Source organism: Periplaneta americana, chromosome 4, assembly GCF_040183065.1.
Source record: "Periplaneta americana isolate PAMFEO1 chromosome 4, P.americana_PAMFEO1_priV1, whole genome shotgun sequence".
NCBI classification, from domain to species: Eukaryota; Metazoa; Arthropoda; class Insecta; order Blattodea; family Blattidae; genus Periplaneta; species Periplaneta americana.
This window is the reverse complement of record NC_091120.1, coordinates 23497734-23510757: the sequence shown is the minus strand read 5'-3', so window position 1 is coordinate 23510757 and position 13024 is coordinate 23497734. Positions and strand designations below refer to the sequence as shown.

The window sequence follows — 13024 nt, the reverse complement described above, 5'->3', positions numbered from 1 at the left end:
TTAAGTCACACAGAGTTAGTGTGCACTCAACGTTGGTTGCTTGACGGTTGTCAGCCCACTTTGAGGTCTGTGGATATAGAGGGAAAAATTGAATCGGCGTCTGGTAGAGTTCTCGGGTATCTCAGTTGGTAGAGCGTTGGTACGTTAAACCAAAGGTCCCGGGTTCGATACCCGGCCCCGAAACAATTTTTCCCTCGAAATTATTCAAATCAACTTTACAGGGAGTTATACCTGAAAGCTTGATTTGCATAATACACGTCACTGTTCGTTAACAGAAAACCACAATTTAAGTCACACAGAGTTAGTGTGCACTCAACTTTGGTTGCTTGACGGTTGTCAGCCCACTTTGAGGTCTGTCGATATAGAGGGAAAAATTGAATCGGCGTCTGGTAGAGTTCCCGGGTAGCTCAGTTGGTAGAACGTTGGTACGTTAAACCAAAGGTCCCGGGATCGATACCCGGCCTCGAAACAATTTTTCCCTCGAAATTATTCAAATCAACTTTACACGTCACTGTTCGTTAACAGAAAACCACAATTTAAGTCACACAGAGTTAGTGTACACTCAACGTTGGTTGCTTGACGGTTGTCAGCCCACTTTGAGGTCTGTGGATATAGAGGGAAAAATATGCATACATACATGCATGCATGCATACATACATACATACATACATACATACATACATACATACATACATACATACATACATACATAGGCCTAGTTACAAAGTTTTCACGATTACATACGAGGAAGATTATTAATGAAAAAATATGCTGACAAGCCACGGGCATTATTTGTAGTTTTTTTTTAATAGTGCTACATGATTCCCTAGATTTGGCTCCTACTATTATTCTAATTACTCTTTTTTGTAGTAGGAATATACTGTTTCTATCTGTGGAATTTCCCCAGAATATTATTCCAAAACTCATTACCGATTGGAAATATGCAAAATATATTGTTTTTAAGGTAATGATATTTACTATCTTTTTGCATAGATCTAATAGCAAAACATGCTAAATTTAGTTTGGGGGTAATTTCTTTAATATGATTTTTTCAATTTAACACATTATCGATTTTTAATATATATGAAATTATTTAAAAGCAACTGCTATTTTTTATGAATCTGTCAATATTATTCAATAACAGCCATATTGCCACCTTCCAGACGAAGAGACTAACTCCAAAAAATCGATTTTAGAGATACTCCGGTCATGTAAACTACATCTCTTAGTCTGAGAGGCGACGATATGATTGTTAACGGAGCTTAAAATGTGAAATTTTATAATTATAGGCCTACGTATTTATAATGGAACGAATTGCTTTTCAGTTGCTTCAACGTTTGGAGATGATTGTGAAGAAGATGTACAATGCATAGACGCCCTCGGAAAAGAAGGAAGTGCTTGCCTGATGGGTCTGTGTTTGTGTACAGATAACTACCATTTTCGAAATCACATCTGCGTAGAAAAGAGATGTAAGTTCCTTACATAAAACAAGTGATAACCTTTATAATAAAAATTTAATTAATGTTGCAAAATAATGATGATTATAATGATAATGATAATAATAACAATACGTACCAATAAAGAAATTCGAAAGTCGCCATTTATACATGTCTCTCTAGAGCGTACGGCGTTTCTAATTCAACAAGATTATAATTCAGCTCTTGTCTGACTCCTAAATGAAAATTTACGCGATTCATATTACGGTATTCAATCATTTCATTTCTTTTCTGTTTTATATTTGACAAGCGCCGCCACGGTGGTCTAGTAGTTAGGGAGCTGGACGTATAATCGTGTGGACCCAGGTTCGATCCCCGACGTACCTCAAATTTATAACTTGTGTTGGACAAGCCTGAGGTCCTGGTAACACAGGGATTTTCTCCTAGATTTCCGGTTCCCCTGGAACATCCCAGATTTAACACGTGAAAGCATATACTTTATTTTCAGAAACAATTTATTATTATTATTATTATTATTATTATTATTATTATTATTATTATTATTGAAGTAATTCGTTTAAACATTTTAACAGCAAATAGTCTTTCGTTCCATTTTACAAGGCTTACACCAACGTTATTAATTTAGGTTTCTCTGAATATATTTCAGTTTTGGGTGATGTATGCGAAAAAAATATGCAGTGTTATTTGGAATCGAATCAGACTGACAGAGTTCAATGTCAAAACGGAAAGTGCCTATGTACGTATGACTACGTGCAGACAGAAGATCTTGACTGCAAAAGTGAGTAAATAAGCAAGTAATCCAACAATCACATATAGGCCTACAATACAATACAATGCAATACGTATATTGCAATGCAATGGAATAGGCTACAATACAATACATATATATAAATTCACACATATAGTATGGTACCATACAATAGAGTAAGGTTGCCTAGTTCCGTGACTTATTTCATAAAGTCTATATTTATGCCAAAATTGTACTAAAAATTTTCAAATCACACCTAAATGACGTTAGTTGGACCTTTAGCTACAGTTTTTACAACATTCAGTGTCAACAGTTTCACAAGTTTGGTATATAATACGAGGCGCATTCAGAAAGTAAGTTTCCCTATTTAAAAAAAAAGAACACACACTTTCAGGAAAACATTTATTGGCAACAGGTACAGCAATGTTTCAGCTATTTTTCAACATAGCCACCATCAGAATTGAGACACTTGTCGTATCGTGGGATCAACTTTTGTATCCCTCTGTCGTAGAACTCTGCCGCCTGTGAATGGAACCAGCTTGTGACATACTGTACGTCTTCAGCTCTTCGTCGTTGCCAAAACGCTCACCGGAGGACAGGAATTTCTTGAGGTGCAAAAGAGAGCGAGAGAGACAGAGACGGAGACACAGAGAGAGACACAGAGAGAGAGACTGAGAGACAGAGAGGGAGAGGGAGAGTGAGAGAGAGATATAGATATATTCGGCCCATAGACCTGACAGAGCTGCCGATGAATTTCAATTGGCGCAATGCTTTGTGCATTAAAGAACTTTATCACCGACCGAACCTCGCAGGCAGCGGGAGAAGGAATAAGAGTTTCCATTTAGGACCACTGCTGCCACGCTACTGGCACCAGGCGGGACCTGTCCGGCTGGCATATGATTGATACGTCATAGATCTGTTACGCATGCGCAACTGACACGGCTAATTACGTTTACTTTCAAGAAAGAAAAATCGGGAAGCTTACTTTCTGGATGCGCCTCGTATATGATTATTCGTTGTTATACAGTGGCTCCTAAATCCGTGACAGGGATCCAAATTCCGTAATAATGGTTTCCTAATTCCGTGACACTAAAATAATCCTCATTAACTGCTCAGAAAACAAACGTGTATTTGGAAAAACACTATGAAGTCATGATATATTGTTTTAATATATATTAAGCAAGAAATTACAACATAGAAAAAGGGCCTAAATGAGAAATTTCATAAAAAATACTTGTGTAATTACAGGAATACATATTACACATTGATATATTATAAACAAAATAAACTGAAAGTTAAATTCAATACAAAATTAAATTTGAATAAATTGAATTATAACACAATTATTTCTCATTATTTATATTCCTAACAAGAACAGTAATTAAGTTAAATATATGTCCTATTATTTTATTATATTATAATTGATGTTTTCTATAACTTATTTCTATTATTATTTCCATGAACTATTTTCTGTCATAGACATTAATTTTCACAATTTAGTGTTGATATCACTGGTCGAGTGAGCCAGGAAGGAGAAATATGAAAATAAATGCGAAAATGGGAAAGCCCCTGTAGCATTGTTATTGTCTCACAATGTTTAAATAATCCTACACATTGATTCAGCTGACTATAATCTACAGTAATATATCATTTTTATAATGCTATATTAATTCTTACTTCAAATATAAAATGTTTCTTCAGGAGCGGTCACAAGAGAAAGAAAAACTTACTGGTCAACCACCTTCTTCTGAATCACCCTGTATATGGATTAGAAATGGATGAAGTGTTGTCAATTTCAGGTTCAAGCGCTCGGGTGTCATCGTCCACGATCATAACGGGAGTCTGTCTGGTGATCGGGGTGGTCCTGCATGACACGGTCCTCACGCTGTGGAAGTAGGACACGCGTGATGGATGGACAACAGGAAGACCTTGATCGATGGAAGAAACTTCGCTGTACCCAACAGTTACTGTAACGACTAAAGGAAACGAAATTCCACCACGCAACTATATTCACGCGACTTACAAGCATGCTGTTGTATCGACCGAAGGAATTGCGTGACGTATTATGTGACGTCATGGGATATTCCTTACTATGCAAACGGAGGCCTTACTACTTAACAATTGAAGTATTTGTAGCTCAAGTCTGCCATATTTAAAGAATAAACACTAAACAATCATTCATGATAGTTTGTTAAGTGACATTTATTCTCAGTGCAACAAGTTCCGAGTCACATCTCATCATGGTTTCGATATTCTTATTCTTCTTTTCTATTTCAAGGCTTAAGTTATCGCCTGTTTCGATTTCTAAAGCTATTGTATCTTTCGAGTGACCTTCCATGTTTTATTTCCCATTTTAGTATATAATAATAATAATAATAATAATAATAATAATACTTTATTGCCAGAACAAAGGTACATATTTCTTTTTTATATAAAACGCTCTAGTACTACAGTCTAGTATATACAGTCACGAAGCTTGAGTTGTGAGGGTACTAGGAACAATAGACTGTGCCGGTACTATAACGCATTGTCTGTAATGAGGCGGTAGCAGAGTATAGATAATTATACAGTATGGACACTTCGCGTCGGTACCTTTGATGTAGCAGGACTGATTTCAATGACCTTCAAACCAGTTTGAGTGTGAGATTCTGCTTTCTCCCAGGAGTTGGCGCTGACACCACACCAGCTAGCAGTCGACACAGCGGAAATTTAACAGACATACAATTAATACATCTAGGTACATTATGCTTACTTACTTACTTACAAATGGCTTTTAAGGAACCCGAAGGTTCACTGCCGCCCTCACATAAGCCCGCCAGCGGTCCCTATTCTGTGCAAAATTAATCCAGTCTCTATCATCATATCCCACCTCCCTCAAATCCATTTTAATATTATCCTCCCATCTACGTCTCGGCCTCCCTAAAGGTCTTTTTCCCTCCGGTCTTCCAACTAACACTCTATATGCATTTCTGGATTCGCCCATACGTGCTACATGCCCTGCCCATCTCAAACGTCTGGATTTAATGTTCCTAATTATGTCAGGTGAAGAATACAATGCGTGCAGTTCTGTGTTGTGTAACTTTCTCTATTCTCCTGTAACTTCATCCCGCTTAGCCCCAAATATTTTCCTAAGCACCTTATTCTCAAACACCCTGAACCTATGTTCCTCTCTCAGAGTGAGAGTCCAAGTTTCACAACCGTACAGAAGAACCGGTAATATAACTGTTTTATAAATTCTAACTTTCAGATTTTTGTACAGCAGACTGGATGATAAGAGCTTCTCAACCGAATAATAACAGGCATTTCCCATATTTATTCTGCGTTTAATTTCCTCCCGAGTGTCATTTATATTTGTTACTGTTGCTCCAAGATATTTGAATTTTTCCACCTCTTCGAAGCATAAATCTCCAATTTTTATATTTCCATTTCGTACAATATTCTGATCACGAGACATAATCATATACTTTGTCTTTTCGGGATTTACTTCCAAACCGATCGCTCTACTTGCTTCAAGTAAAATTTCCGTGTTTTCCCTAATCGTTTGTGTATTTTCTCCTAACATATTCACGTCATCCGCATAGACAAGAAGCTGATGTAACCCGTTCAATTCCAAACCCTTATGCACTCAAATAAAATAAATTGGACCTATGAAATAATAAATCCGTCATTAACTGTAATGTCTAGACTCTAGAGTTCCTTTATAATGAGAGTTGAGACGTTGACCCCAACAACAATTAAAATAAATAATGATTTGATTGCGCTGAAAATGGAAAAACAAAACTCTTATGAGAAGTAAAACCATTTACCTATATTACATTGTATATAAATATTAAACAAATTTGATAGGTCTACATAATTTTATAATGTATTATATTATTTTATTTTTTTATTTTATTATATCTAAAATATAAACAAATATTACAATTAGTTTGTCACTGAGAAATAAGGAAAAGCTGTTAACTTGAATTTATTTGAAGCAAAGCGTTACTGGATTATGCAACAAGGTAGGCGATGTTTGGATCCATTGTCTCAACTCTACTCTCAATTATTATATTAGCGTGTAATCGAGCAGATTACACTAACCTCTAGCGCTTGAAAGTGGAACTAAACGCCGGCGCACAGAGAAAGAAAACACAGGAAAATTCGCTCAGTGTCCATTCTATATAATTCCTATTCATTGGCGATATTAGCGATCTTAGTGGTTATCAATTATCTATGGATGCATATCCCCTACGTATTGAGCTTCGTGACTGTATATACTAAACTGTGATAGTACTCTGAAGTGTTTTTTTTTATTATTATTATCGCGTTTTTTTTTCTCCCAAGATTGACTTTCTGTTATAAGAAGTTCTAATACACAGAATGGTTTTGGACATGCAGTTTGTCTTTCTATATAACTTTATCCTGAACTTTATGGACGGATTTTTTAATATTCAGTATCTACAATTTATTTTTTTCGGAAATGGAGGACTTGAAATAGAAGAACAAGTTACTGATTAAAATAAAAACATAATGATGAGTTATGTTCAAGTTCAAAAATACGTTTTGTAATATTCTGCATTGCATTTTATAATAAACTAACAAAAGAGACAGAGACGCTGTAATGATGAAACACTCTTTGTTAAGAGAAATTAATTACTATATCATATACTTTTCGTTGTGAGTTTTCTAAGTCCCAGGCTCCTCAAGTTAGGCCCTACACCGTGGCTAACGAGAAATACAGACTTCGGCACAAATCGGAGTCACGTCATTATCGTGGTCTAGTCATGGCCATTTTGATAATCGCCTAATATAAATACATGTTCAAAGTTCTAAAAAACAAAGTAATTGCTATATTAAACTCACGTTAAATGTGCATTTATATAAACTTGTTCAATGTTGGCCATGTTATGACTAAGAACGTGGCTTCTTCCACAACTGGAACAGGACATCAAAGGTCTCATTTTTCAGCAGGACGGGGCTCCACCCCATTACCACTTAGATGTCAGAAACGAACTGAATACACGACTTCAGAGGAGATGGATTAGACGTGTGGCCGTGAAGATTTAGAATGTTTGCATTGGCCTCCACATTCCCCCGACCTCACTCCTTGTGATTTTTTTCTGTGGGTTTTTATAAAACAACAAATGTATCAGCCACCATTACCACTTACCATTGAGGATCTTCGTGTCCGCATCACACAGGCCATTGCACTGGTGGATGGTCCAATGCTACAACGTGTATGGCAGGAAATTGACTACAGACTTGATGTGTGTCGTGTGACACAAGGAGCTCACATTGAGCACATGTGACTTACTTACTTACTCTTTCTGTTTCATGTTTCATGTTTTCCAGTGAAAGAATTAAAAAATTGTTGGAGTTTCTGTTTCTGTGGATACCAATTTCATGTTTTCTAATTTTTGCTGATTTAAGAGTAGCACATGTAATTTAACCGAATGGATAACAAAAATATTTGAGTTTCTCTTTCCATTGATACCAATATCATGTTTCTAAGTCTCTCCTAACGATAGTTATTCAAGTTTGTAATCGGAAAGATCATTTATAGTAACACTGTACATTCAAACTTATCCATATTGAAACAAAATTGAGTCCTTTGTGAAAGGCAGGCTGAATTTTATTTTTAAGCACTGCTTTTGTTGGTGGATAATTATTACGATTATTTCTTCCTTCCATAGGAAATGTAAAGTAAATTGAAAAATACACTCTAACTCTTTGCGGAATAAACCTTTCATATCGAATTATATAGTGCACATGCTGGAAAATGATTAAATAGTATTGTTGACGATATATTATATTGGTAAAATAACAGAGTTGTGATTACTATTCATAGCGATAATATAATAAGCAGGGAAAGGATTTATATGTAAATACATATTTACTTATAAAGCTAATATAATTTATATTTTGCATTATCTTTATGTTTCACAATGTGTAGGGTTGAAAAATCCTACTTTTATTTTCCATATTTTTCCATATTTTAGAGTTTAGTACATATTTTCGTTAATTTCCATATATTTTCCATATTTCATATAAAACAGTCCATATTATATTAGGTTTAACAATAAAACAAAACAAAATTCCATTAACTTTTAAAAATACATTTCAACAATAGAGATTTAAACACATGTTCAGTAATCCCTTTAACATCAGAGTTATTTGAAAATTAGCAGTCCTATCAACAATGGGAAAGTAAGTTACAAAACTGTATTAATTTAATTTAAAATTTTTAACAGACTTCAGTTGTGCAGCTCAACAGTTAAATGCCAGTCAGAGTACACATAGGTTCAGTTTTGTAAATCATACTATAAAGACGGTAAATATGCCAAAAGTACGTCATTCAGTCAATTTAAAATCAAAACTAACAAGTTACATTTCAGAATTTAAAGAAGATGGTTTATCAACTGACAATAAAATATTATTTTGTAATTTGTGTCAGTGTGCAGTATCATCTACACAAAAGTTCCTGGTGCAACAACACATTACAACTAGTAAACATCAGGCCAACAAACAACTAAATTCCAAGCAGAGACAATTGTTTTTAACACAACCAACAACATCGAATGTAAGATCTGAGTTTAACATCGACCTGTGCCGTTCTCTCATCTCTGCTGATATTCCTCTCTACAAACTAAAGAATAAGGTCTTCAGGGAATTCCTTGAAAAATATACTCAACATACAATCCCGGATGAGTCAACACTTAGGAAGACGTATGCTCCATCCATCTACGATGAGACAATACAGAAGATAAGAGATGAAATTAAAGATAGTTCAATTTGGGTTTCCATTGATGAGACTCCCGACAAAGAAGGTAGACTTGTTGGTAATGTAGTTATCGGTTTGTTAAGTGAACAATATTCTGAACGAATTCTTTTACATTGTGATGTTCTAGAAAAGTGCAATAACAAAACTATAGTTAAACCGTTCAACGAAGCTATGGGTATCCTGTGGCCAAAGGGTATTATGTACGATAATGTGTTATTCTTTATTAGCGATGCTGCCCCTTATATGGTCAAAGCTGGACAAGCATTATCTGTTGTATATCCTAAATTGACTCATTTTACTTGTGTGACGCATGCATTTCATCGTGTGGCAGAAGTGGTCAGAGACAATTTCCCTAAAGTAGATTTGTTGATTTCATCAGTGAAAAAAGTATTTCTCAAAGCTCCCAGTAGAGTTAACGTGTTGAAAGAAATGTACCCTGAAATTCCATTGCCACCAAAGCCAATTTTAACTAGATGGGGTACATGGCTAGAAGCAGTTGAATATTATGCCGAACATATAGACTCTATTAACAATGTTCTCCTTGCATTGGACTCTGAAGATGCAGTCTCAATTGATACTGCGAAAACAGTTACCTGTGACATAAGTGTGAAGAATGACTTAGCTCACATTCAGCATACATTTTCATGCATCATAAAAACGCTCAAAAGTCTCCAAAATAGGCACCTTTCACTATCTGAAAGTTTTGAAATTATAAATAGTACTGTGGAACAACTGAATCGTGGTAGAGGTAAAGTTGCAGATGCAGTAAGAGCTAAGGTGGACACTGTACTTTCAAAAAACCCTGGATATGAAGAACTACAAAAGGTTGTTGCTGTGATGAGTGGTGAATCAACAGTGAAGATTAACTTGGACTTATCCCCAGCAGACATTGTGAAATTGAATTATGTACCAGTTACTTCTTGTGACGTCGAACGCTCTTTTAGTCAGTATAAATCTATCCTCAGAGACAATAGAAGAAGATTCACTTTTCAGCACTTGAAAGAAATGTTTGTAACCTATTGTTATGGTAACAGACAATAAAAATTGTGTTTTGTTGAAACTACATTGGAAGATAAGGTACGTCCATTATATTTTTTGTTTAGTTTGATTAAAATGTACCAATATTTAACGTACATAGTCATTTTTTTATAATTTTAAGTCCATATTTAATTCCATATTTTGGTAAAAATCCATATTTAATTCCATATTTTGGTAAAAATAACTACATATATATTTACATATTTCATATATTTTTAGTCCATATAAATCCGTTCCCTGATAATAAGCAAACATCCAATTTGATTTTCAACAATGCATTCTTGTTTATTACAAGTAGTTAAATTTAAGCACTTTCATAGTATAGTAATATAATACCAGCATTAAATATAACTATGCAGCTGCACACTTTCCTTTTACTCTCGCCACGACCACGACCATATGATAACAAAACAATATTCGACTTCCACAAGGTGTACAAAAACAAATTTCAGAAAAGATTTACTAAAAAGTGTTTTAAAAACAAATTCCACTCTAAAATGAAAATGTAAAAAAAGAAAAAGGAAGAGAAAGAGAGAGAAAATGCCGCGACCCTGGAAATTGCCGTCCTAGGCAACTGCCTCGGTTGCCTACGCCTAAATTCGGCACTGTGCGTAGTGCTTTTTTTTCTACATAAAGCACTCGACACAACTTTTTGTTGCAAACTCATCATTTTTAAATATGTTTATTAATTGAGATTCAAAAATAAAGGTCATGACCTATATAAACATTCTCATCTTTTGTAATGACTATTGGCGAACAGAATACAAATGTGTTCATAGCTTGTAAAGTTACTGCTATTGAATACTGTGACGTTATGATCACACTGTATTGCTTCTCAGTTATTTATTATAATTTTAATCAACACGAATGCCTGCAGGGGCGCTATTAATATGTATACTTGTCAAAGTCTTCATCTGCATGTAGGATAATTTCTTAAATTTAGCATATAAGAAGCAGTCAATAAAGGAGTGTCGAAAACATGTATTACAGACGTTATTTTATACGAAATCTTTTGCAATAAAAAAAATAATTTTGTGCGAGATCGTGCGTATTTGCTTGGTTTCCGCACAAAACCAATCCGCGGAAAGTCTAAAATTCCACATTCAGTATTCCCAACCTAACACACATAACAATTTCCCTCTTCTTACCGCTTAAGTGACATATTGATTTTACTGCTTTAGGCTTTTAACATATTATATTTAGAGACGTTCAATATAGTAATAATTATAAATTGGAAACTTACCACTGCAATTTCACCTAAATTGCACTGTTAATTATTGTTTTTAAATATTTGCAAAAATTAAGTAAACTCTACAACTCCACTAAAGTTACTGCATTCGTGATGCAAGTAACATTAAGGAAGCCGTGAAAAAATCAACAAGATTCCAGACTCATCATGGTGGCTACTTTGAACGAAGGAGATGTGGATCTTGAAGTTGAAGAGGATTGGGAACAAGGCTGTGCTTCTCTGGCTCCCGACAAATCCAGGGCAAGGAATGAAAGAGCCTATAATATATTCACAAATTGGTTGGAAGGAAAAAAAAGAGAAATTAATGAAAAAAAAATGCTTGCTTATTTCGTGAAAAGGACTACAACTTTGAAATCTGCTAATAATCTGTGGTAAATCATTAAATCATTACATAACCTTACCGTTTGTTTTAAGTTCGTGGGGGAAAAAAAGACAGACGTATATCACGGCCTGCTGGAGTATAGTAAACACAGAAAATATTTTAAAGCAACAATGTTGAAGATAGATATTTTTGTTTTGCAAATTTGCCGTCATTGAACAGAAACCAAGATGGAGATTTCATTGCAACTAATTAGAAATTCCTCTTTCAGGTATGTAATAAACGATCTTCGCGCAAAATAATGTACGATACACGAGCGGTATGTTTTCTTTCAATTCTCGGAAATTAAAAAAGCTCAACTACGTTTCGCTTTTTCAAACTTTTCCTCGAACATGAAAACTTCAACATACCGCTCTTGTAACGCATATTACTATTTGTTGCAAACTTGTCATTTTTTACATCTGTTTATTAATTGAGATTCAACAATATAAGTCATGACCGATATAAACATTCTCATCTTTTGTAATGACTATTGGCGAACAATAAAAATGTGTTCACAGCTTGTAAAGTTACTGCTATTGAATACTGTGACGTTATGGTCACATTCTACTGCTTCTCAGTTATTTATTATAATTGTAATCAACATGAATGCCTGCAGGGGCGCTATTAATATGTATACTTGTCAAAGTCTTCATCTGTAGTGTAGGATAATTTCTTAAATTTCATTAGTCAGTGAAAGAGTGTCGAAAGCATGTATTACAGACGTTATTTTATACGAAACCGTTTGCAATAAAAATAATTTTGCGAAGACTTGTTTTTAATGTTTTGTTTCCATATTCATACTTATCCAACCATTCAAGTTAAATCAATTAACACACAATAAGGGAACTCGTAAACTTTTTGCATACTTCTTTTTCTTCTTCCTCTGTAGCATGTGCATCTTCATATAGGTTTTGGCTGAGAATTTCTTTTCGCGAATATCCAGTATTATGTCATTTTCGAGAAATAAAAATAATACGGATCCTCTGAAGCACCCAGTATACTGAGTCCGTTAGCAAAAGTCTCTTTTCATTGTCTTTTCTGAACATTGAGACGATGTGTCGCTTCGAAACGTTGGATATTTTAGTACACGATACGAACAAAATGTAAAATTCGCATCTACATACCACATACTTAGTAGGCCTACATACAACAGTTTACGATTCGTGTCTTAAGGGGAAAGGATGGTATTTTTTTAATTTTTTTCCTATTTGGTGTAAAATATTAATTTTTTGTATGTAGAGAGCTCATGGCTGTGGAAACTCAACCAAATAAAAATATTTGAAAAAAAAAATTGGAGGCCCAAATTTGAAAAAAAATATACCCAATGCAGGATTGTACTAAAACCGATATATCTTAACCGTTTTTGAAGATAGATTCAAACAGTTTTTTGCAATGTATTTGCAAATCC

General features: G+C 34.6%; 1 protein-coding gene across 1 annotated transcript in view; it reads left to right on the top strand.

Moving 5' to 3' along the window:
• The window catches only part of LOC138697601 (prion-like-(Q/N-rich) domain-bearing protein 25), a 59259-nt gene extending 51681 nt beyond the window's left edge, over positions 1 to 7578 (top strand). The window contains exons 12-14 of the mRNA XM_069822982.1: positions 1326 to 1469; positions 2104 to 2235; positions 4005 to 7578. Of these exons, the coding sequence (XP_069679083.1) occupies positions 1326 to 1469; positions 2104 to 2235; positions 4005 to 4102 (374 nt within the window). The 3' untranslated portion in view covers positions 4103 to 7578. The remainder of the gene's footprint in view (positions 1 to 1325; positions 1470 to 2103; positions 2236 to 4004) is intronic.
• The last annotated feature ends 5446 nt before the right edge of the window (positions 7579 to 13024 follow it).